Genomic DNA, 24,093 nt, shown 5'->3' on the forward strand with positions numbered 1-24,093 from the left:
AATGTTTGAAAATAATACAGTAATAATAAATAAAACGGCTTTGAGGCGTGAAAATCGACTGTCCTTATATTAGGATGACATATAAAAAAGAAAATGTAAACTAAAAAATAGACTTCAAACCAAACACTAGTTTAGTATTGTAAGATTAGGAAATCAGGAAGAAGCTAATGTAATTCAGTGAACTACTAAAGAGAGAGATTATTGCTATTTAATTTTAGGAAATAAAAAAAGAAGCTAATGTAATTTCCACTGGCCAGCTAGAAGAAGACGTTTTCCCTATACGGCGTCTACATTCTCACTCAACTGCAATGACTTTTTATTCCTAGGGATTGCAAGGAAGATGACTAATTGATTTTTTTATATATCAAAACAAAAAAGGAAGATTAATTTCTAAATTTTTCTTGTTAACCACACATCAAAATGATTAAGTCATATCCATGACGTATCTGGAGGGTTTCGATGAAGTGATATTTTTGTCTTCAATATGTGTTCTTTCTGTGCTTATGGCCAACTATAAATCCAAAAAAATTCCCTACTGATTATATTGCAAACCAAGTTCTCAATCAAGATTAGTAAAATGAAAGTATGCGTGTCTTAAATTTTAAATATAATTTTAATCTGAATTTTAACTCTACAACATGTACTTTGTATTACTTCTTATTTTTTGGTATCGGTGGAATTGTGATTATCTGACGTAGTTTCATAAATTGGACAGCAAAAGGTAGTTATCAAATTATACATGGATAGGAATGATCAGAGAGCTCGGACCAAGGCTTTCAAGATTGCTGCTTCTCAACCAGGTACTTGTCTTCTTCCAGTTTCTTGATTTCACCTATTCCAATCAAATTCTTGTGGAATTAAGAGTGGTAAAAATCTGCCCATGAAAATATGACTTGTCCAACTTGGGCAAATTTAGACAGCTTGAACTTGATAAATCTTGGAAAAAGAACAATTTTAGCCCGCGGCCAAAATTATTTATATTCGGTAGCAGTAAAAGTGTATAAAATTTGTATACTTTTTTGTATATAACATACAGAAAAAAAACAAATATATATATATATATTTCGACAATTATTTTGAGAGCGACTAAAAGTTAGGTTGAATTGGGCCAAATAACAGTTAGATTGAATTGGGTACAACCCAAGTAAGGTATACGTAAGTCGGGTTTGATCGAATTTTACAATTACCAAACCAAACCGATTGTGTCGGGTTATTAAATCTAAAGACCAAACCAAACCAATAAAACTCGGGTTTTCGGGTTTTTCGGGGTTTTTCCCGGTAAATCTTTGTAGAACAAAACATATAACTTGTGCTCAAAATATTTCTTTAATCCTAGTAAGATACAACTATATAAAGTATTTTCCAAGAAAATAATACAAAATATGAGATGTGTCATGACATTATCCTAAAATATTCAACTATAAAAGCAATAAAATTATATAATTGTTATAAAAAGAATTTTATTTATGGTGAATGTTTATATTTAGAGAGATTCTAGGGTTTATTACTTGATGGCTAAGTCAATCTCTCCATATAAATAAAGGGTTCTATTCCATAGTAATTCATCCCAAAATTCAATAAGAATTTCATCTCTCTCTTTCTCTGCAATATTGTTCTTCTTCTTTTATTGTTTTCATCACACGTTATCAGCACGAGACTCTACCGTCTCAAGAAGCTCTTTGAGAAGATTAAGGTATAAATTTTCTCCTCTTTTTAATTATGACTCACATTATGAAAAGAAAGTTCGTTGCCCTTGAAATTTCGGGCAAGAACTATATGACATGGGCGTTGGATGTTGAGATCCATTTAGATGTAATGGGTCTTGGAGACGCCATTAAAGACAAAACTAAAGCATCCACCCAAGACTGTGCTAAGGCCTTGATTTTCTTGCGACATCACCTTGATGAAGGGTTGAAAATAGAATATCTCACGGTCAAAGATCCACTTGTTTTGTGGAGTGGCTTAAAGGAAAGATATGACAACTTAAAGTTGGTCACTCTTTCACAAATACGATATGATTGGGCTTATCTGAGGCTCCAAGACTTTAAGTCTGTTTCTGAATATAATTCTGCGATATTCAGAATTACTTCTAAATTGAAACTCTTTGGAGATACTATCACCGATTATGATATGTTTGAAAAAACGTTTACAACGTTTCATGCCTCCAATATGGTCCTGTAACAGCAATACAGAGAGAAAGGTTTCAAGAAGTACTCTGAGCTGATTTCTCTTCTCCTCGTGGCTGAGCGAAACAATGACTTGCTCATGAGAAATCATGAAAATCGACTCATTGGGTCTACACCATTGCCTGAAGTGGATGAGGTGTATTCTCATTATGCTAAGCGTGGAAAAGGCCGTGGCCCTATTCGTGGTCGTGGTCGTGGCCGTGGACAAGGCAGAAATTTTCCTGGTTTTAATCACCCTCCAAAGAAAAATAACCACCAAAAGTGGAAAGGGAAAGATGAGAAGCCAAAGGCAAATAGTTCAGAAACTGAATGTTATCGTTGCGGTGGAAAATGGCATTGGGCAAATATTTGTCGTGTACCAAGACATTTGGTTGAGCTTTATCAAGCATCTCTAAAGAATAAAGGCCCTGAAGCCAATTTTGTTTCTGACAATGATTTTGACATCACCCACTTGGATGTGGCAGACTTCTTTGAGTACCCTGATGGAAAAATAGATCACTTGATCGGTGATGGATCTGTGGTTAAAGATGATTGAGTAGTTTAATTTTTTTCTTTTTGCCTATTCGTAGTAGTTAATGAATAAACATCATGTAATCATAGTTATTTACATGAGTATTAGTCATTAGTATCAATTAGTATTGATTTATGAATTAGTATTAGTTCGTTTTGATTAAATATAGTTCTATTATTCGTTTTAAACAATGTTTTAGTTTGCTTAGTATTCAAGGATTAATATATTCTTTATTAGAGTAACATTGTGATGTGAAAAGAAAATTTAGTTGCTGATTTGGGCTTCGGCTTTTGCTTTCTTCGCTTTACTTTGCTTCGATTCTCCATTTTCTTCTTGGCCTAGAGTTTCACAGCTACTCCTCTGTTATAGAAACAAACAGAGAACGCGACTAGTCCCAATCTCTCTTTTAATTTTGTTAAATACGGTAAGATTATTAACTACCAATTTGTAATGATTTCGTTGATTTGATTGATTGTCGGTTATAATATCAGTTTAACTAATATCAGTTACACGTTCTTGACTCAAATGGGAATGATAGTTGTTTCCTTGTGCAAAAGGTAGCATATGCATAGTATATTTTAACTTGTATAACATTTATGCAGTATAATAGTTTTACTTTCTGTTTAATGTTAGGTAAATGTATATTGTATACATGTTCGTTGATGTTTCTTTTTCTTATGACGTTAATTCTTTATTATTTCACTTGTTTTATTCAGCGAAATTTGATAATACTTCACCTTTCATGAAATTTCTTTGGACAGTAAGTACATAGAATTTTAAAGAATTTGATCTTGACAAGTACAACTCGTACATTAGACACCCACTAAATTTGTTGTAGTTGTATTAGTCATATGAGCAGTATACTTGTAATTACATTATTTTTAGTTACGTAATTATTTGTATCATAATGACAGTTTGCTCGAAATTGCATTAAAAGATTATTATTGAATCATTGGTCTAACTTTATTTTCTTTTCTTTTTCTATGAAAATACTAATGGTTGTTCACATATTTCTTTTGTATGTCAAACCATGGGAAGCAAACATGGATATCCCACAAAGCAAACTTGGATCAAAATTCAATTGTAAAACTATTTGTTAATAGATTCATGTACGACACATACAATATTTAAAGAGAAGAAATATTTCTCTCATTTAAGTATATGTAAGGCAGGTGTTACTATAATTTCTGGTAGTAGTAAATTAATTGAAGGCTCTGGAAGAGCTGCTATAACTCTGCCCAAGGGAAAAATACTTATCATAGAGAATGCAGTGTTCTCCTCCAAGTCCAAGAGGAACATGTTGAGTTTTAAAGATATCCGCCGAAATGGATATCATATTGAGACAATAGATGAGAATAATCTTGAATATCTCATCATTATCAAAAATGTCTTCGGCCAAAAGAGGGTTATTGAGAAGTTCCTATCTTTGTCTTGTGGCCTGTATTGGACAAGAATTAGTCCAATTGAGGCACATTCTATAGTAAACTAAAAGGTTACTAATTTCAATACTTATGTACTTTGGCATGATCGATTGGGACATCCTGGATCAATTATGATGAGACGAATTATTGAAAAATCAAATGGGCATCCATTAAAGAATTTAAAGATTCTTTTAAATAATGAATTTTCTTGCACTTTTTGTTATCAAGGCAAGTTAATTATTAGACCATCTCCAACAAAGGTTGAATTGAGTCCCCTGCATTTTTGGAACGTATACAAGGGGATATTTGTGGACCTATTTACCCACCTAGTGGGTCGTTTAGATATTTTATGATCTTAATAGATGCATCTTCAAGATGGTCTCATGTGTGCCTATTGTCATCTCGCAACCTGGCATTTGCAAAATTAATGGCACAAATAATCATATTACGGGCACAATTTCATGATAATCTAATTAAGTCTATTTGACTTGATAATGCTGCTGAATTTTCATCCCAAACATTTAATAATTATTGCTTATCAATTGGGATAAAAGTGGAACATCATGTAGCTCATGTTCACACTCAAAATGGCCTTGTAGAGTCTTTAATTAAACGTCTGCAATTGATAGCAAGACCGTTACTCATGAAAACTAGGCTGCCCACTTCTGTTTGGGGTCACGCCATTTTACATGCAACAATGCTAGTTTGTCTCAGACCGACAAATTATCATAAATATTCCCGGTTGCAATTAGTTTTGGGTCATGAACCTAATATATCCCATTTGTGAATTTTTGGATGCGTAGTATATGTGCCTATAGCACCGTCATATCACACCAAAATGGGTCTCTAAAGAAGGTTAGGAATATATGTTGGGTTTGAATCGTTCTCCATTATTCGCTACCTCGAAACATTAACGGGGGATTTGTTCACTGCACGATTTGCAGACTGTCGATTCGATGAGACACTTTTCCCAAAATTAGGGGGAGAAAATGGTGAAACCAAACGGAAAATTTTGTGGAAAAATCCATCATTGTCTCATCTTGATCCACGTGCCTCTATTTGTGAAAAAGAGATGCAAAAGATTATTCATTTGCAAAAAATTGCAAATCAAATGCCAGATGCATTTACGGATCTGAAAAGAATAATAAAATCACATATCCCCGCAGAGAATGTTCCAATCCGTATTAATGTCCCTGTTGGACAATCTTCTAGTGTCATAGCTAATGAGTCAAAAGCACGCCTAAAATGTGGTAGACCATTAGGTTCTAAGGATCGAAGTTCTAGAAAAAGGAAAACAAATTATCAAGATGACACTACGAAAGAGTCTCATAAAGAAATCCACGATTTAATAAACTCTGAGATTCATGAGGAAACCACTAAGCCCGTGACTCAAGAAAATAAGGAACTATCAATAAATCCAATCAATATTGAGACAAATTTGAATCGATTGAATATAGTGGTGGATTATGTCTTTGCATATAATGTTGTATCTAACATTATACAAGATAATGAAGATCTTGAACCTCAATCTGTTGGAGAATGTCGACAAAGACGTGATTGGCCAAAATGGCAAGAAGCAATCCAATTGGAGTTGAATTTACTTGCGAAACGTGAAGTTTTTGGGCATGTAGTCCAAACACCTAATGGTGTTAAGCCTATTGGCTATAAATGGGTCTTTGTACGCAAGAGAAATGAGAAACGAGGTACAAAGATATAAGGCACGCCTTGTTGCACAAGGATTTTCACAGAGGCCTGGTATCGATGATAAAGAGATATATTCACCCGTTATGAATGCTATAACGTTCCGTTATCTCATTAGTTTTATTGTCCATGAAAAGCTTGACATGCATTTAATGGATGTGATTACCGCCTACCTTTATGGCTCACTTGATAATGAGATATATATGAAAATTTCCGAGGGATTTAAAATGCCTAACGCATATAATTCAAAATTCCGGGAAATATTGTCAATCAAATTGCAAAGATCTTTGTATGGTTTAAAGCAATCAGGACGAATGTGGTATAATCATCTTAGTGAGTATTTATTAAAGGAAAGTTATATAAATGATGTCATTTGTCCATGTGTTTTTATAAAGAAAACAACATCAAAATTTGTTGTACTTGCCGTATATGTTGATGACATAAACCTTATTGGGACTCTTATAGAACTCCAAAAGACAATTGATTATTTAAAGAAGGAATTCGAGATGAAAGATCTCGGAAAGACAAAATTATATCTTGGTTTGCAAATTGAACATTTGGCAAACGGAATTTTTGTTCATCAATCTGCCTACATAGAAAAGGTATTGAAACGGTTTACATGGATGGAGCACATCCATAAAGTACTCCGATCGTTGTTCGATCACTTAATATGAATACGAATCCATTCCGACCTCAAGAAGAGAATGAAGAGCTACTTGGTCCTGAAGTACCATATCTTAGTGCAATTGGTGCACTAATGTATCTTGTTAACACTACAAGGCCTGGCATAACTTTTTCAGTTAATGTCTTAGCAAGATATAGCTTTGCTCCTACAAGGAGACACTGGAATGGAATCCAATATTGCGGTATCTAAAAGGAACTATCGATATGGGCTTATTTTATCGCAATAATTGCAGTCCCGATCTTGTTAGTTATGCCGATGCTGGGTATTTATCTGACTTACACAAGACTCGATCTCAAACAGGCTATGTGTTTACATGTGGAGGCACTGCCATATCTTGGCGATCGACTAAGCAATCAATTGTGTCTACTTCATCTAATCATGCTGAGATAATTGCTATTCATGAAGCAAGTCGAGAGTGTGTATGGTTGAGGTCTATAATACATCTTATTCGATACATATATGGTTTGAAGATTGACAAACTGTCCACGATTTTGTATGAAGACAATGCAGTATGCATAGCCCAATTGAAAGGAGGATTCATAAAAGAAGATAGGACAAAGCACATTTCACCAAAGTTATTTTTCACACATGATCTTCAAAAGAATGGTGATATCAATGTGCAACAAATTCGTTCAAGTGATAATATGGCTGATTTGTTCACCAAGTCTCTACCGACGTCAACCTTCAAGATGCTAGTGTACAAGATCGGGATGCGAAGGCTCAAGGATGTGAATTGATGCTCTCATCAAGGGTAGTTAATTCGCATTGCACTCTTTTTCCCTTAAAGGTTTTGTCCCACTCGATTTTTCTTGCAAGGTTTTTAACGAGGCAACCAAAAGGCGTATTATTAGATATGTGTACTCTTTTTCCTTTTCTAGAATTTTTTTTCCCATTGGGTTTTATTTTAGTTAAGGTTTTAACAAGGCACATTATCTGTTGAATAGACATTCAAGGGGGAGTATTATAAATAGAATCTTATTTATGGTGAATGCCTATATATAGAGAGATTCTAGGGTTTATTACTTGGTGGCTAAGTCAATCTCTCCCTATAAATAGAGGGTTCTATTCCATTGTAATTCATCCCAAAATTCAATAAGAATTTCCTCTCTCTCTTTCTCTGCAATATTGTTCTTCTTCTTTTATTGTTTTCGTCACAATAATATAAATATTGCTAATTAAAAAGCCATAATAAAAATAAACATAATCTAAAAGTACTAAGTCATTCTAAAATAAGTAGACTAATAAGGGAGTATTAATTACATGACTATAATGAAAAAATAAAAAATAGGTTATGCATTTTTATCTAAATTTTTGCAAAACAAAAAATAGATATTCAATACATTCCCCTTCGTAGTATTGAATTGAATGTCTTTTGTTAGTATTAGTATTGATTTGATTTTGGTTTGGACTTTTGTTAGCATTATTTAATTTACTAATATTAATGGCTATAAAACTTATTGGAGCATTCAAAAGTTCTAAGTTCAACCTTGAAATAATACCTTAAAAGATAAAATTATGAAAAAATTTAAGAAATATTTATATTACATCACAATAAGTATATTTATATATTAAATATATCTAAAATTTCTTTATATGTAATGTCGGGTTGGTTTGGTTTTAGTTTGACTTTCTTTAGTTAAAACCAAACCAAACCAATTATGGTCGGTTTTTTTTCTCAACACCAAACCAAATCATAATCGGATTTTTTTTCTCGGTTTAACTCGGATTATCGGGTTGGTGCGGTTTGTCGGTTTTGTTTGTACACCCCTAAGCCCAAGTCAGATCATGATCTAAAAGTTAGGTTGAATTGGGCCAAATAATATAGCCCAAATTGACTCACAAGAAAACGTGAAAATAGCACGGGCTAGTCAGTTTTCGGACTAGTAATTAAAAAATAGCCACTATTTTGCTGCAACACAGAAAGTTCCACCATAATATACTGAAGATTGGTGCACCTCGGTATGCTCCAACACACGGAAAGCTCCAGCATAATATATTGGAGATTGGAGCACCTGTGTATGAACTTCCAGAATATTATGCTGGACCAGTATATTATGCTGGAACTCCAATATATTATGCTGGAAGTTCACATGTAAAAAATTCGAACTCCAATATACTATGCTGGAATATTTTCCGGGTTTTGAACAGTATTTTCGTTCAGATTTATCTTTACATGAAAAGTGGCTAAATTTCAATTTTTTTTAAACTGTGGCTATTTTCAATTACCACTTGTAAACCTGGCTATTTTTTAATTTCACCCCAAGGAAACTTAGCAAAAATTTTAATAAAAAATATTTGATATATTAAATATAGTCATAATAACGACAAAATAAGTTTTATTAGTTTTGTTTGGTGACTAAATAAATTATACTTCAAAAAACAAAACAAAAATTAAAAACTTACTTAGACGGATTATTGCTATAACCCATTGTTTAGCTTTCTTAACCTAGCTCATCTCAGTGCAAATAACATTTATGCAGTTAATGACCGGTTCATTTATTGATTCAGCTCATTTTAATTTGGCCAAATTCAATCCAACACGTCCATTTGACACTCTTGTTGTTTTACTTAGGAGTGAGTGAAAATTACGAATTAGAAGTGTTGGGAGAGCAGATTGACGCAGTAATAAACTCCCTCAGGAAGAAATTGGGTCAGGCGCAGCCGGTTAGTGTTGGCCCCGTTGATGACGCCGCCAACAATAATACAAATTCTGATACAAAGTCTGAAGCTTCAGCTGCCGCGCCTCAGTCGCCAACCTACAGTTACCCTGTTTTTGCTGTACCTCAATACCCAGTTTACGAAGTTAGAGACTCGAATCCGGAATGCTGCTCCATTATGTAATCCCAACTTGAATTATCTCATATGGAACAGTCTATAATACAGGAGCTTTTCGTTTGCACAAATCTACTTAAAGAGCTCAGCAGACAGTATTTCTAAGGATTTTCATTGTTTTTGGATTTGTAAAGCCATGGACTCCCCACAACAATATGATTAAAGTATATCACTCTAACTGGCCAACACTCTTTTTGTTGGGCTAAAACGGCAGTAAGATATTCTTAATATAGTGTGATATTATCCGTTTTGGATCAAATTCACGCGGTTTACAAATATAGCTTTAGAGACTCTTACTAGATAGGGCGGCAGAATAGAAGTCTCACTACTAGCTTTTAATCTTAAGCAGACAACGATGGTCACGAATGAATGTTATACTAAACTATCCACCATTCCTTCCTAAGAAAGAATTTTTGATGTTTTGTTGAATGCTTTTTTCTTGTCTAAGCATCCCCCTATCTCAAGGAGCACTAAAAAAGATGTTAATGGCAGTGGGACTCCTGCACAGGGGCGGATCTATAGTGATATGGGTTCCCAGGAATATTAAGAAATAATTAATTGTATAAAAATATTTATATAGTAACCCAGTTACAAAATGTTTTGCTGGTTCAATGGTAAGATGCGGAACCCAAATTGATTTTCCGTAACCCACAATGCAAGTTCGAATTCCATCAGCTTACTTTACTTTTTCCCATATTTTTTTGCACAAAGTTTTATGCACTTTCCCTTGTCAGGTATCAGCTTTTAGCCTTCACCTTTACTCTATTTGTTTAATTAAAATAATAATAACAAAGACTTGACTCAAACTAAAAAGGACACAAGTCAACAACCACTAAAAAAAGTTCCTCAAACGAGTCCGAAATCTTTTTAATTATTTTTTGGACAAAAAATACTTTTGTACTACTTTAAAAAAAAAATTAACATAAATAAATAAAACGCAATATTATACTGCGAATTACTTTAACGAAAATTTTGCCGTTAAAGTAATTCGCAGTATAGTACTACGTTTTACTTAAAAAATTTTTTTTTTTGTAATTCGCAGTACTATACTGCGTTTTACTAAGATACATTTGTAAAACGCAGTATAATAATGCGTTTTACATTAAATAATTGCATTGTACTCTAGTTTTTGCCTCTAGAGTATAATGAACTGACATAACAATAATTCAATACATAAAACGTAGTATTGTACTGCATTTTACATAGAAAAATTCTACACCCCAACATCGGACTTGCCTTATTTAATGGCGTTTCAATTTTATAAAAATTCATTCAATACTTTATTTCAAACTTACATTCATACTTCTATCTTCTTCTTATCAATTATTTTTTTACAATGTCTGAAGTGGCAAAAATAAGGGTTTCACTATATTGGGGGGGGGGGGGGGGGGTTGTGTTGGAGAATAACTCTGTGAGGTATTGCTCACCTCCACAATATCATGTTAAATTGCCGCTTACTATGGAGTACGATAAATTGGTATCGTTGTTACGTAAAAAAATGAATAAAAGGAGGCGTTCGGTTAACCTTAAAATAACCGGTAGATTTCCGTATTCAGTGACTCCGCAGGGGTTTGCTTATTATTCTGAGTTTAACATCGAGGATGATGAAACTCTTAGAGATTTTTTGCTGATTCCGGATGAATATAGGGAATTTATTGTAATAAAATTATTGGAAATGTACGTCAAGGTGGAAGACGTTCCCAATAATGAGGGCGTGCATAGTAGGGATAACCCCCAGTCATCGGGTGGTTATTCTGGAGCAGTTTTTGCCGTACAGATTGGTGATGAAAGAGCTTGCCTTGATTTAAACTTGTCACCACCGGCGAATGAGCAGCCACAAAATAATTTTTCGACTTTAGATAATCAACAAGACGACTGGTAAACTTCAATTTTACTACGCTTTAGCGATGTTTAATTTATGTTTTAATTGGATTTGTATTAACACTCATATTTTTCATAGGGGGTACCGTCCGGATATGAATTTTACAAGTTATGACCCTGCCCCTAGTTGGAATATGCGTAGTTCTGGAGTATTGGACCATGGTGGTCCATCTGGGAGTCATCACCAACAAGAAAATATCCATCATGAAACGTCAAGACAGTACGACTTGTAAGTAAAGTGATATAGCTATATCTAAAGTATTTATCTAGTTGGGTAACTTATCATTTTGTTCTTTATGTGCAGTGAAAACGAGCTTCTTGAAGCTCCTGACCTCACACAGTTGCCCATAGACGACGTATTTACTCGTGATTTGGCAGATGCGCAGAGTCAGGAAGATGATAGTGATTATAACAACAATGCGGATGAGTCTGGGGATGACACACCCTTCCATGATGAAGGTGATGATGAGGAGGAAGTGAATGTTGAACCTGAGTTGACGAGGGAGCATGTTCCTCCACCTCCAGCTAGACCAAGAGTGTACGAGTCCCACGTGCCATTTCATGAGCGGAATATTCCCTACCTTGATAATTTTCCAAGCATGTCGAACGTGGATGCCCTCACAAGGGATGATGATGAATTTCAGACAGCGATGTAGGATGAGTCTAAACCAGCTGTTCTGACAAAGGGCATGTATTTCCCCGATAAAGCTCGCCTAATTAGGGCTGTAAAAATCTACAGTATAAGAGAGTGCCGTGAGATGACGGTAAGTGAGTCAACTATGGAGAAATACAAGGCTGTATGTCGTAGAGACTTTATGGGTTGTCACTGGATGTTGCGTGCCACCAAGAAGAAATCAGGTTTGTGGAAAGTGGGTAAATTTATTAGCGAGCACAGATCTGAAATGGACACATACAATGAGAATCACTTCAACTTGGATGTGGGCTTGATTTCTCTTGTCTTGATTCCATATTTGGAAGTGTCCATTAGGTTCAAGATTAAAGAGTGTATTACAACTGTCCACCAGGAGTATGGTTGTACTATAACCAAAAGAAAGGCATATCTCGGTCGCAAACGTGCCTTTGAACTTATTTATGGCGACTGGGATAAGTCTTTTCAAATCTGCCCAGGTACATGGCCGCACTGCAACACTTTAACCCCGGGACTGTTGTTGAATGGAGGCGGGAGCGAAGTTCGGACAGACCCGAATATATTTTCAACTATGTGTTCTGGTCATTTAAACCAACAATTGATGGTTTTGTGCATTGTCGTCCTGTTATTTCCATAGACGATACTCATGTCTATGGAAAGTATGATATTAAGCTTTTGATTGCAGTTGCAGTAGATGCCAACGGGCAAATATTTGCACTAGCTTTTGCCATATGTGCCAACGAAAATGAAGAGACATGGACGCTTTTTTTGAACCACTTGAAGCAAAACGTTGTCAAACAGCATTCAGGTATTTGTCTAATATCTGATCGGCATGGTGGTATTTTAAGTTCTGTACGTCACTTGCCTGAATGGCAGGAACCATATGTGAGGATGTGCAGCAGCATCGACACCACAACTGGCAGGATCGGAAGAATAGGCTGTCGGGCCGTCAGCAACCTACAAAACAAGTACTAAACTTAGCATGTGACAAAGTATATTTGTATTGTACGTGTTAAGTCAAAAAATATTTTTCCATCGTGGTCTCGTCGGCCTCCTGAATATACGCATCAGTGGTGTCCTCATCAAAGCATGTAGTGGCCTCAAAGATGGGCTAGGACGATGTCTTCATAAGAAAGTTAAAAATTAATTAATGGCAGCTCATTAAGGAAAAAAAACAAATTGAAATTTTAAAGTAATACAAACATACCTGCGCTTGTGATAGATCCGCATCAACCGCCGGGGATGAGGCATAACTCAACCTGCGCCCGCCATCCACGTCCCGGGTGGGCCGATCCTCAGCTGCGGTAGATGGGCATGCAAAGTACTGGTCTACATCCCCGTCGAATGTACCCGTGATCGACAATGCTCCTGACAGGGTGACCTGCGATGCTGGCAGAGATAGCTGAAGGCTGTACGAAGGCATGCTGCTGGAAGGCTCATCTTCCCGAGGTATATAACCCGGCTGATCATCCCCAAGCGCCACAACTCCAAAGTCCCCATCATGTCCCTCAACAGGTGGGTCGACAGGTGCCTCAATGCCCCCTTGCTGGGGACCACCTCTTCGCCGTCCCCCGCGACCCCGTGGGGCACCCCTACCTCGTGGAGTACCCCTCCATCGTGCCCTACCCCTGCCTTGTGGGATACCCCTACTCCGATGGTAGTCCTCTGGTGCCGCATACTGAGCCTCGTAGTCCAACCTCGCGGCATCTCTCGCCTGAAATAGGGTCCGACGAGCTAACTGTGCACCCGCCGGCTATAGTCAACGACTGCAGGGATGTCGGTATGCTGCTGCATCTCTTTTCCCAACTGCTAGAGGTGATGATGCCCAATATCCTGTGAAATATTTAAAATATTAATTAAATAACGCATTATCACAATTATACGATATTAATAACCCAAAAAACATACCAGTGCCTCGTGTCTCCCGGCGTATGGTCTGTAGCGCTCGCCAAGTACATGAATGGGGTTCCCGATAATCAGTCGGGTGTGACGGCGGTACCATGATGCATACATATGAATAGTGGCCTCTTGGGTAAATATAGGTGCTGGCGGAATACGGCCAGCTCGGTGCTCCTCCCAAATAAGGACCTGCTGCTCTAGCCATCCCATATATATATCGTCCAGTCTGGCATGGTCATCCCGCTGATAGTGTATAGCCACCCATCCAGGATCCCTCAGTATAGGCTGGGGACGGTGAAACTGGCGAAGCACACGCTTTGTGGCATGATACTCAACCATATCAAAGAAGATCATCGGGACGGAGGTGCTCCAAAGCATTCGATTGACTGAGCAATAAAAGGGCAGCTGAGCTACCAACTCGTCATTGTATGGCGTCCAGATGAACATCCAAATATTAACATAAATGTGAGTATGCGCAACACAACTCAATTTAAACAAGTAAGTGTAGGTACATATCTACCTGTCCGTCCATCAGCATATCTAGCACATCCCTAATAAGGGGGAGATTATGATGAGCATCGGTCCCTCGGTAGTTCCCACGCCGGAGAATCCACCTAGAAGCTAAAGGGAGAAATGGATAAGCCTCACCAGGCGCAAGTGCTGGTAGAGGTGGCTGCAACGGCATGATCCGCTGCCAGGCCCAAACCTAAGATAAAAGGTTGATGTAAAATTTATGAGTCATTTCGACCATATAGAATTCGGAGAAATGAACAGATTATTCGAAAATGTTGTCACCTGTAGGAGGGGCAGAAAACCACATATGTCCACCGCTGGGCCCATGCTCGTCCGGCACATGCTCTTATACAGGTATGCGAGAACAGCAGCACCCCAACTGTACTGGGGTAAACCATCCAACTCCTGAAGATGATGGAGAAAGCGCATACTCACTTTACTCCCCGAAGTGTTCGGGAACAAGACACACCCGAAAAGCAGGAGCAACGCCAACCACGTGTACCTCTCAATATGGAGATCCTCCGTCTCGCCGGTAATGTCTGGGTGCAAAAATGCCATATGATCTCTGATGGCTGACAAAGCAACGCAACTGCCCCCAGCGTCACCCTGAGGTCTATAACCAGTAAAATGCATCATCATATCCAAAAATTGTGCACGCGTCATGGATCTAATGTACTGGGGCAGTGCTACGGCCCGTCCATCTATGCGCAGCTCGTACAAAACCTGAACATCCTCCAGCGTGATGGTGGCCTCTCCAGTGGGCAAGTGAAAAGTGTGCGTCTCCGGTCGCCACCGCTCTACCAAGGCCGTGATGAGAGACCAATCAAGCTGCATCTGTCCAAGCTCAAAAATCATATAGAAGCCCGTACCTGTAGGCGCGCGACTACGTGGGCATGGAAATGATGCTCTCCGATGAACTCCCACAAATCGTCAGGTCCCCTAGGGCGGAGAGGCTGCATCGATAGATGTCCCTCCCATACAAATGAGGACCTATGGTCGCCCTGCAACACTAGTAGCTGATCCTCGGCAGGTCCGGGATGCGCAGGCGGAGGAAAGTCCATGTCGTCTACTATAATTTAAACAAAATTAATTGTGTGTGTTAGCTTAATAAATTAAATAATTAATTATGTTTAAAATTGGACTGAATAATTATGTACGGGTTCCAGGCTCGATATTTGAGGCCCGGTAGCACCGAGTTATCCTTAATTATTATGCGTGTTAATTTCAACATTTTTAGAATTGTGCGTGTTAGCTTAATAAATTAAATAATTAATTATGTTTAAAATTGGACTGAATAATTATGTACGGGTTCCAGGCTCGATATTTGAGGCCCGGTAGCACTGAGTTATCCTTAATTATTATGCGTGTTAATTTCAACATTTTTAGAATTGTGTGTGTTAGCTTAATAAATTAAATAATTAATTATTTTTAAAATTGGACTGAATAATTATGTACGGGTTCCAGGCTCGATATTTGAGGCCCGGTAGCATCGAGTTATCCTTAATTATTATGCGTGTTAATTTCAACATTTTTAGAATTGTGCCTGTTAGCTTAATAAATTAAATAATTAATTATGTTTAAAATTGGACTGATTAATTATGTATGGGTTCCAGACTCGATATTTGAGGCCCGGTAGCACCGAGTTATCCTTAATTATTATGCGTGTCAATTTCAACATTTTTAGAATTGTGTCTGTTAGCTTAATAAATTAAATAATTAATTATGTTTACAATTGGACTGAATAATTATGTATGGGTTCCAGGCTCATTTTTTGAGGCCCGGTAGCACCGAGTTATCCTTAATTATTATGCGTGTCAATTTCAACATTTTTAGAATTGTGTGCGTTAGCTTAATAAATTAAATAATTAATTATGTTTACAATTGGACTGAATAATTATGTATGGGTTTCAGGCTCGATTTTGAGGCCCGGTAGTACCGAGTTATCCTTAATTATTATGCGTGTCAATTTCAACATTTTTAGAATTGTGTGTGTTAGCTTAATAAATTAAATAATTAATTATGTTTACAATTGAACTGAAAAATTATGTATGGGTTCCAGGATCAGTTTTTGAGGCCCGGTAGCACTGAGTTATCCTTAATTATTATTCGTGTCAATTTTAATATTTTTAGAATTGTGTGTGCTAGCTTAATAAATTAAATAATTAATTATGTTTACAATTGGACTGAATAATTATGTATGGGTTCCAGGCTCATTTTTTGAGGCCCGGTAGCACCGAGTTATCCTTAATTATCATTCGTGTCAATTTTAACATTTTTACAATTGTGTGTGCTAGCTTAATAAATTAAATAATTAATTATATTTACAATTGGACTGAATTATTATGTATGGGTTCCAAGCTCGATTTTTGAGGCCCGGTAGCACCGAGTTATCCTTAATTATTATGCATATCAATTTTATCATTTTTAGAATTGTGTGTGCTAGCTTAATAAATTAAATAATTAATTATGTTTAAAATTGGACTGAATAATTATTGTGAGCACGTGATTTTTGCTTCACGAAAACTACTCCAAAAGAAATCGAAAAATAAAACAAATGTCATTTGGGTACAAGTTTAAGAATTTCGCGTGACATTTTTCATAATTATTTTGTCTGTGAGTGTTTATTTTGTTTAATTAATTAAAAAATACAAAAATACATGTTGCATGCATATTTAGGATTTAATTGTGCATTTTAGAATTAATTAAACCATAGTTTGGTTTTAAAAGAAAGAAAATCACAAAAATATATATTTGTTCTATTTTTGTCAATTAGTGTACAATTGTGTGATTTTTGTTTCTAATTGGTGTTAAATTTTGTGTGTTAATTGTAGTTAAGTGTTAATTAATAGTTTTGTAGGTTAATTTTGGTTTTACAATTTATTGTAGAATTTTTTGCTAATTAGAAATTAAAAGAAAAGAAAACAAAAACAAGTGGAAATACCTACAAAATCGGAACTGGGCCGTCCAAAACAACCCAAAACCAGGCCCAATTCAACACCCCTCACCCTGTCCAATTTGGTATGTCTCCAAGACCACTCAAACGATGTCGTTTTGATGTGCAAAATCTGAACCATTGATCTCCCAAGATCAAACGGTCCAGCCTGCCCTCAAACTAGCCGAAACGACGCCGTATCAGGCCAATTGATCCACGCCGTTCATTTTATTTGATCCAATGGCCACAAATCGCCCCCATGCCCCGACCCATTCCCATCCAAAAACCGATCCAGTCTCGAGGTGAGCAAGACGACGTCATTTCCATTAATGAACGGATCCAAGCCGTTGATCTCATCAGATCGAACGGCCCAGGATCATTTCCCCCATACTATATATTCCTAATCCATACCCCGCCCCCCAAACCAAACACCCCTATCTTCGTCTCTCTCAGAGACTAAACCAAACAGACCTCCCCTGAAACTCTAGCCGCCCTGAAACCCCTTCGCCTGAAAGCCGGCGGCAACGATGCCGTTGGCCATGAAACTAACACCCCTAGAGCACCTAACCACCCTCTCCACGAATCCCTTATCCGTTTTGCTCAAATCAGGCTGTAGTTTCTCGAATCTTCAATCGAAGATTCGAGCAAAACTTGAAACTACCCCAACCAGCCCCAAACTCACACCATGACGCCCCCAGACCTCCCTCGTTACCAAACCACCTTTGGTTTGGTTCGAATCAGGCTAAAACCGTTCGAACCCCAAATCAAACCCCAAGAACCCTAGAAAACCAAAGGCTGGAGTTTGTCCGAATTAAAGGAATTTGGGTGTCCAGTGGACCTTAGTCGAAGTGTTCTCAGTTGAGAACACTCGATTAAGGTCTGTTCGACCTCAAAAAGGTCTGAGTCAGAGTCCAAGTCAGGGTCGTCCAGTTTCCGAGTTCTTGAGGTATTTTTCCTTTCCTGTTTGTTCCATTTTGTATTTGTTTATATCTATTTATTTGTTTAGTTTAGTTTTATTGATTTTTCAATTTTTTTTGTCGATTGATTCTGTCCTTCTTCAATGACCTTTTATTTGGTCGAACTTTTTCTGGTCATGGACAAGTATATGATAAACTATATAATCGATTTGAATGAGTTTCGTCGATTAGTTAAGTTTTATTATAAATCCCTGTTTCTATCAATACGACTCGAATCACCTGTGTGCCTGTTCGATTCTGATTATTTGCTATTGATTGTATGTGTTGTAATTCGTGTAGTCGATTGGATAAGTGTCGTCGATTAGTTTTACATGCTTGAATGTTAGAATAACCTGATAATAATTTGTTTCATACGGCTTCAATTTTGGCTTGTATTATTGAATCCCAACTCATTCCCTTTGATTGATGCCATGTTTGAAATGATCTGGTCTTCTGCTCTGAATCACTGTGTGAATTTGATAGTGGGGATTGGTTTATAGCTATAGTAATTTAGTGATCAATTAGAAATTAGTTGTTAGGGTTACAACTCATAGAGTTTTAATAACAGATCAATGAAGCTTAGGGCAGGGCAGTAATACACAGGGGTTAAGGGGGTAATTTTGGAATTTAGCAAGTCTGCAAGTGGACTAACTTAAGGGTCTGTTCAGTGGATAATAGATAATATTAGTTTAATATCAATGGGGAACATAACATGATAATATGAGAGTTAATAGGAATACTATAATAACCCATAGTTTTGATTGAAACAATAAGGAACAAGGCATGCAAGTGTGGGGAACAAAATAACTTCAAACAAGAAAACATCAAGTAATGGGATTCAAAGGGGGATGGGCAGTTAGAATCTGATAGTTTCAAGGCAGAGATAGCAGGCCTGTTTTTGGGTTATAAATAGAGTCATTTAAGACAGATTTAGGGGCTGGTTTTTTGGAGAAGAGAAATCAGTTTTCTTTCAGTTTTTTTCAGAGAGTCTAGGCTGGATTTTGACATCAGAAATTCAGAGTTTAAGAGTGAAATACAAGCTGAGTTTTTACCCTAAAGAGTTCAATAGGTTGAGAGCTAAATACTGAAAAAGTGAGGTCTTCTTTACTACTGAAAATCAGAATCAGTTTGTTACTGTTTAATTGAGGTTCTGAGTGTCTTTATTTGAGAATCCGAAGAACAGAAATCAGAAAATCTACTCTCATGTCTCATTTCTGAATACATTCTGTTCCTGTCTGTGAATTGCTTGGTATTTTTTGGTTTCACTCCTGGGTTTTGGACTGCTTGTGCTGGGTGTTATTTCTGCTGGTTGTTGCTCTGCTCTTTGCTGTGGTGTTGTTGTATCGTATACTACTGCTGCTGCTGACCTGCCTTTCTTCTTCTGCTGCTGCTATTCTCGATTCCAGGTACACTACTTTGAATCATCTTGGTGTATGCTCATTGAAGCTGAAATGAAATGGCTAGAGGATTTATTGTTCAAACTATAGAATGTTTGTATTCTATTTGATATTAGTTATGTGTTTCCTGTTATATGAATGGTAGATATATGTATAATTAGGACTGCTTTTAAATCACTGATTGGCAATTAAGTGATGTATGATGTCGGACTACTGAACTGAATCCTTCAAATGGCAGTTCAGTTCAGTATGTGTGTTTAATTGGAACAAACTGCTAGATTGCTAAACTATTCGGTGTGTGTCTGTATGAATTTCATAGTTAAATAATTTCAGTTTGGTTAGTTTATATTATCAGAATAAAGTAGTTCAAAATCACATTCAACTTGAGTTGGGTTATGTATTAGATATTGACCACAACATATAATAATTTGCAAATTAGCACTCACTATTTAGTTTACATAAATCAAAATAAGCCAATAGATATTGAACCAGCTTGGACTACACTTAGGACTATCTTAGGCAGTTTTGAACAGTTTTCCTCATACCTGTAGCCATTTGAATTGGTAAATAGTTAATATTGAGAATCGTTTCGATTTAGTTGATTGGTAAAGTATAACTTTGAACTCACAAAAACGGGAATAGAAATAAATTGAAGTTTGTGATTTTGAGTCCTGTTAGTAACAAAGATCCGCAAGTATTAGGCAAACATAATTAGCCCATAATTTCGTAGAGTCAGTAGGTCTGCCATATTTGAAGTTTGATTCGATGTAGTAAAGCTAAGGTCATTAATTCAATAGGCATGAGTTGAGTTCGAACAAGGCGTGTTAGAGTTCCTTTAAATGTAATAGATTTCTCCAAGTGTCGATCAAGTTTTAACAAACTTTCGCAAGCATTAGTAATTAAGGTTGGTTTTAATTTCAAATAGTTGTAAACAATTAATTATGGCGGTTCAATTCATCTAGTAAGGTGGGTCTAAATTGGTAGAGAGTAATTAGTTTCGTTTTAATATTATTGTTTGTCAATTCTGTATCATATTTATAATTTCAATTTTTTTTTGTAATATTCACTTATGGAATAAGATACGAAACAATCTCCCTTTGTACAAGCTCGATTGCAATTTTACATTTGCATTTGTCTTAAACTAATAACTAATAAGTTACGTCCTTTTTTTAAGCATGTAATTAATTTGGAGATTTTCTTTTATTTTAGAGACGAACTTAATAGAAAAATGTAGTCACTTTAGGGTTGTCCTTTTAAAATAAACGAGATGAGCCTCGCCAAATAAAACACACAAATTGCGGGGCCCTTAATAGATGATTATCTTAAATGTTTAGATTTCGAGATAGGCCGTATAGCGAATTTCACGGCTTTTTCTCAAAAATAATAACGCATTAGCATCTTTAGGCGTGTATTTAATAATGTTATCTCCCTAAACTCGGGTACACATTTATGTGACCCAAATCCAAATCTCAACGAAGTCGAAATGTGTCAATAACCACGAGTGCATTGATGTGACGTGGTTCAAGACCCGTTTTCACGACGTTGCAAGTCTTTTTTAAAAAATAATAATAATAAAAACGGCTAAAAGTTAAAATTTGCACATAAGTTCATAATTGTATAAAATCAGATAATTAAGCCAGATATGACAGTTGAGTGACCGTGCCAGAACCACGGAACTCGGGAATGCCTAACACCTTCTCCCGGGTTAACAGAATTCCTTATCCGGATTTCTGGTTCGCGGACTGTAATACAGAGTCAATATTCTCCTCGATTCGGGATTCAACCGGTGACTTGGGACACCATAAATCTCTCAGGTGGCGACTCTGAATTAAATAATAAATCTCGTTTCGATTGTCCTTTAATTGGAAAAACTCCCCTAATCCCTCTGTGCCCCTGCGGGCGCGAGCCAAAAGGAGGTGTGACAATTATGTATGGGTTCCAGGCTCGATATTTGAGTTAATTTTACAACATATAGGAATTTGTTACTTTTGTAAGTTTATTGTTATAAATTAAATAATTAATTTTGTAAAGTGTAATTGGATAGAGTTTGCAGTTACTACATACTTAAACTACATAGACTCTACGCTAAAAGACTCTACATTTTACTACGCTAAAAGACTCTATATTTTACAACACTAACAGGCTCTATATTTTACTACACTAAAAAGGCTCTATATTTTACTACGCTAAAAGGCTATTTATTTTACTACGCTAAAAGGTCACTATTACATATAAAAACAACTAACATAAAATACAAATATGAACAACAAACAAAATAAATAATATTAATTTTTTAACAATACAAATAATTTATCAAATTTTAATAATTTTTTGTACCAAAGCTAATAAATCAATCCGAGTATAAATAAGATACAAATTTAAACACAAACATAACACAAATTAACATGGAAACACATTAAACAATACAAATATGCATGTACTATACGAGTTTCGACATAAACAAAAATGAAATACCTCGATTTAAGTTTTTAAATTTTGTTGAAATCGAATTTTTGCACCCGAAAGAAGGAATCTAAAGCTTGCCTTGTATGTGGGACCTACACTCCTTGCTCTTTAGGTGATGGGTGGGGCCCAAATTTTTTTTTTGAAGTTTGACGCGGGGGGGGGGGGGGGGACCAGCAGAATCGAAGGTTTTGAGGTCCTTCGGTTCAGTGGTCCAAGGAAGAAGAAGGGCTATATTTTATTGAAGCTGTTCGCAGTATTATACTGCGTTTTAAGTAAAATGCAGTATAATACTGCGAACAGCTTTAATAAAATATAGCTGGGCCCAACATCTTAGTAAAAGGCAGTATAGTACTGTAAATTACTTTAACGGCAAAATTTCCGTTAAAGTAATTCGCAGTATAATACTGCGTTTTACTCATTTATGTAACTTTTTTGTAAAGTAGTATAAAAGTGTTTTTTGTCCAAAAAATGATTAAAAAGGTTTCGAACTCTTCCTCAAACTTCTGTCTTCCAAATCCTAATTCAAACTTTCAAAGAAAAGTTAGGGTTTTAAAAGTTTACATTCCTTCTTTAATGATCTGGTTTTAAACTTTAGGCTGTCACTCCATTGCAATAAGTATTTCGATTTCCTTCCTCCTCCTCCTTTTTTCATTGTTTTTCTCTGATACAATATTATGTGAAATAATATCTCTTAAATTTTTATACCATTCTCATGACCATTTTTTGCAAAAGTAGTGTATTAATATTCGTTGGGATTTGGAGTTGGGAACATATACTTTAATACTTATTTTTTCCTTTTTTTAGATTTAATAAATTTTAATTTTTTATTTAACTTATGAAGTTTGAATTCTAGATTTTATTTTTAAAAGGGGATGTATATATTGCAAATAAAAAAAGTATAAGAAATTAAAGAAAAATTGATCTTTAAAGGTTAGTCACCTAAAGTTATTAAATTGCACCTTCAAATTAATTTAATTTTCTCTATGTTTCCATGGTAGCCAATATACATTTTGATCTCTACCATTTGTACTAAAGCTACTCAGATCTTGTCTATTATTAAGCCATTAATTAACTATAGTTTGTTCTTTCTTTGAAATATTTTTCTCCCAATAATTAATTAAAGTGGAAGTTGTGTAATATTAATGAAAATACTAATATGTTGCAAAGTGATCTTTTGACTAACATTCGTCACTGCAATATTTAATTTGTTTCTTATGATTATAGGATATTTTAGTTAGAGTCAAGATGATGAAGAGATTCTTCAGGCCGCAAACCTCTTCAGGTTCTACTCCCTCCTAGTTCTCCTTCACTAAGCTCTCCTTCATGTTCAGTGGTTAATAATAATGTCAATTCTTCTCAATCGTCACACAAAGATAATATGTTGGATTTGAAACTTCTTGAACGTGATCTTGGTGAAAGAAAATAAATTTCAGAATATCCTCCTAATTTACGTGATCGAGTGAGAAGACATTACATTGAAACAGGGCTATGATGGAGCTAGTAACATGCAGGGTGAAATTAATGGCCTTAAGACTTTGATTATGAATGATACCACTTCGGCATATTGCATACATTGTTTTGCTCATCAATTGCAATTGACTCTTGTGGTTGTTGCAAAGAAACATTATGAGGCAGAACAATTTTTTGATATTCTTGCAAATGTTTTAAATATTGTTGGAGGTTCTTTTAAGCGCAGGGAGATGCTTCGAGATGATCAAGCAGAAAAGCTGGAGGAACTACTAGTGCTTGGTGAAGTTCATACGGGCAGCGGATTAAATCAAGAACTTGGACTTCAAATAGCAGGTGATACTCGCTGGGGTTCTCATTTTAAGACAGTGCATAACTTTATTAGTTTATTCTCGTCAATTGTTCATATACTTGGAGTTCTTTCAATTGAGGGTTCAAATTATCATGAGAGATCAACGGCAAAAGTCTAGTGGATGACATAAGATCATATGAGTTTCTGTATATGTTGTATTTAATGTTGAAAGTATTGGCACTTACATATGATTTAAATATGGCTTTGCAAAAAAAAAAAAAAAAGATCAAGATATTGTAAGTGCC

General features: G+C 36.0%; 1 protein-coding gene across 1 annotated transcript; it reads left to right on the forward strand.

Moving 5' to 3' along the window:
* Positions 1-494: 494 nt before the first annotated feature.
* On the forward strand, positions 495-9,411 carry LOC104249299 (heavy metal-associated isoprenylated plant protein 16-like). Its single transcript, XM_009805694.2, has 3 exons — positions 495-583; positions 716-800; positions 9,077-9,411. Exons 1-3 carry the CDS (start codon positions 578-580, stop codon positions 9,343-9,345), a joined length of 360 nt encoding a protein of 119 aa, XP_009803996.1. The 5' UTR covers positions 495-577; the 3' UTR covers positions 9,346-9,411.
* Positions 9,412-24,093: the final 14,682 nt, after the last annotated feature.

This window comes from Nicotiana sylvestris, chromosome 7, assembly GCF_000393655.2.
Source record: "Nicotiana sylvestris chromosome 7, ASM39365v2, whole genome shotgun sequence".
Taxonomy (NCBI): domain Eukaryota; kingdom Viridiplantae; phylum Streptophyta; class Magnoliopsida; order Solanales; family Solanaceae; genus Nicotiana; species Nicotiana sylvestris.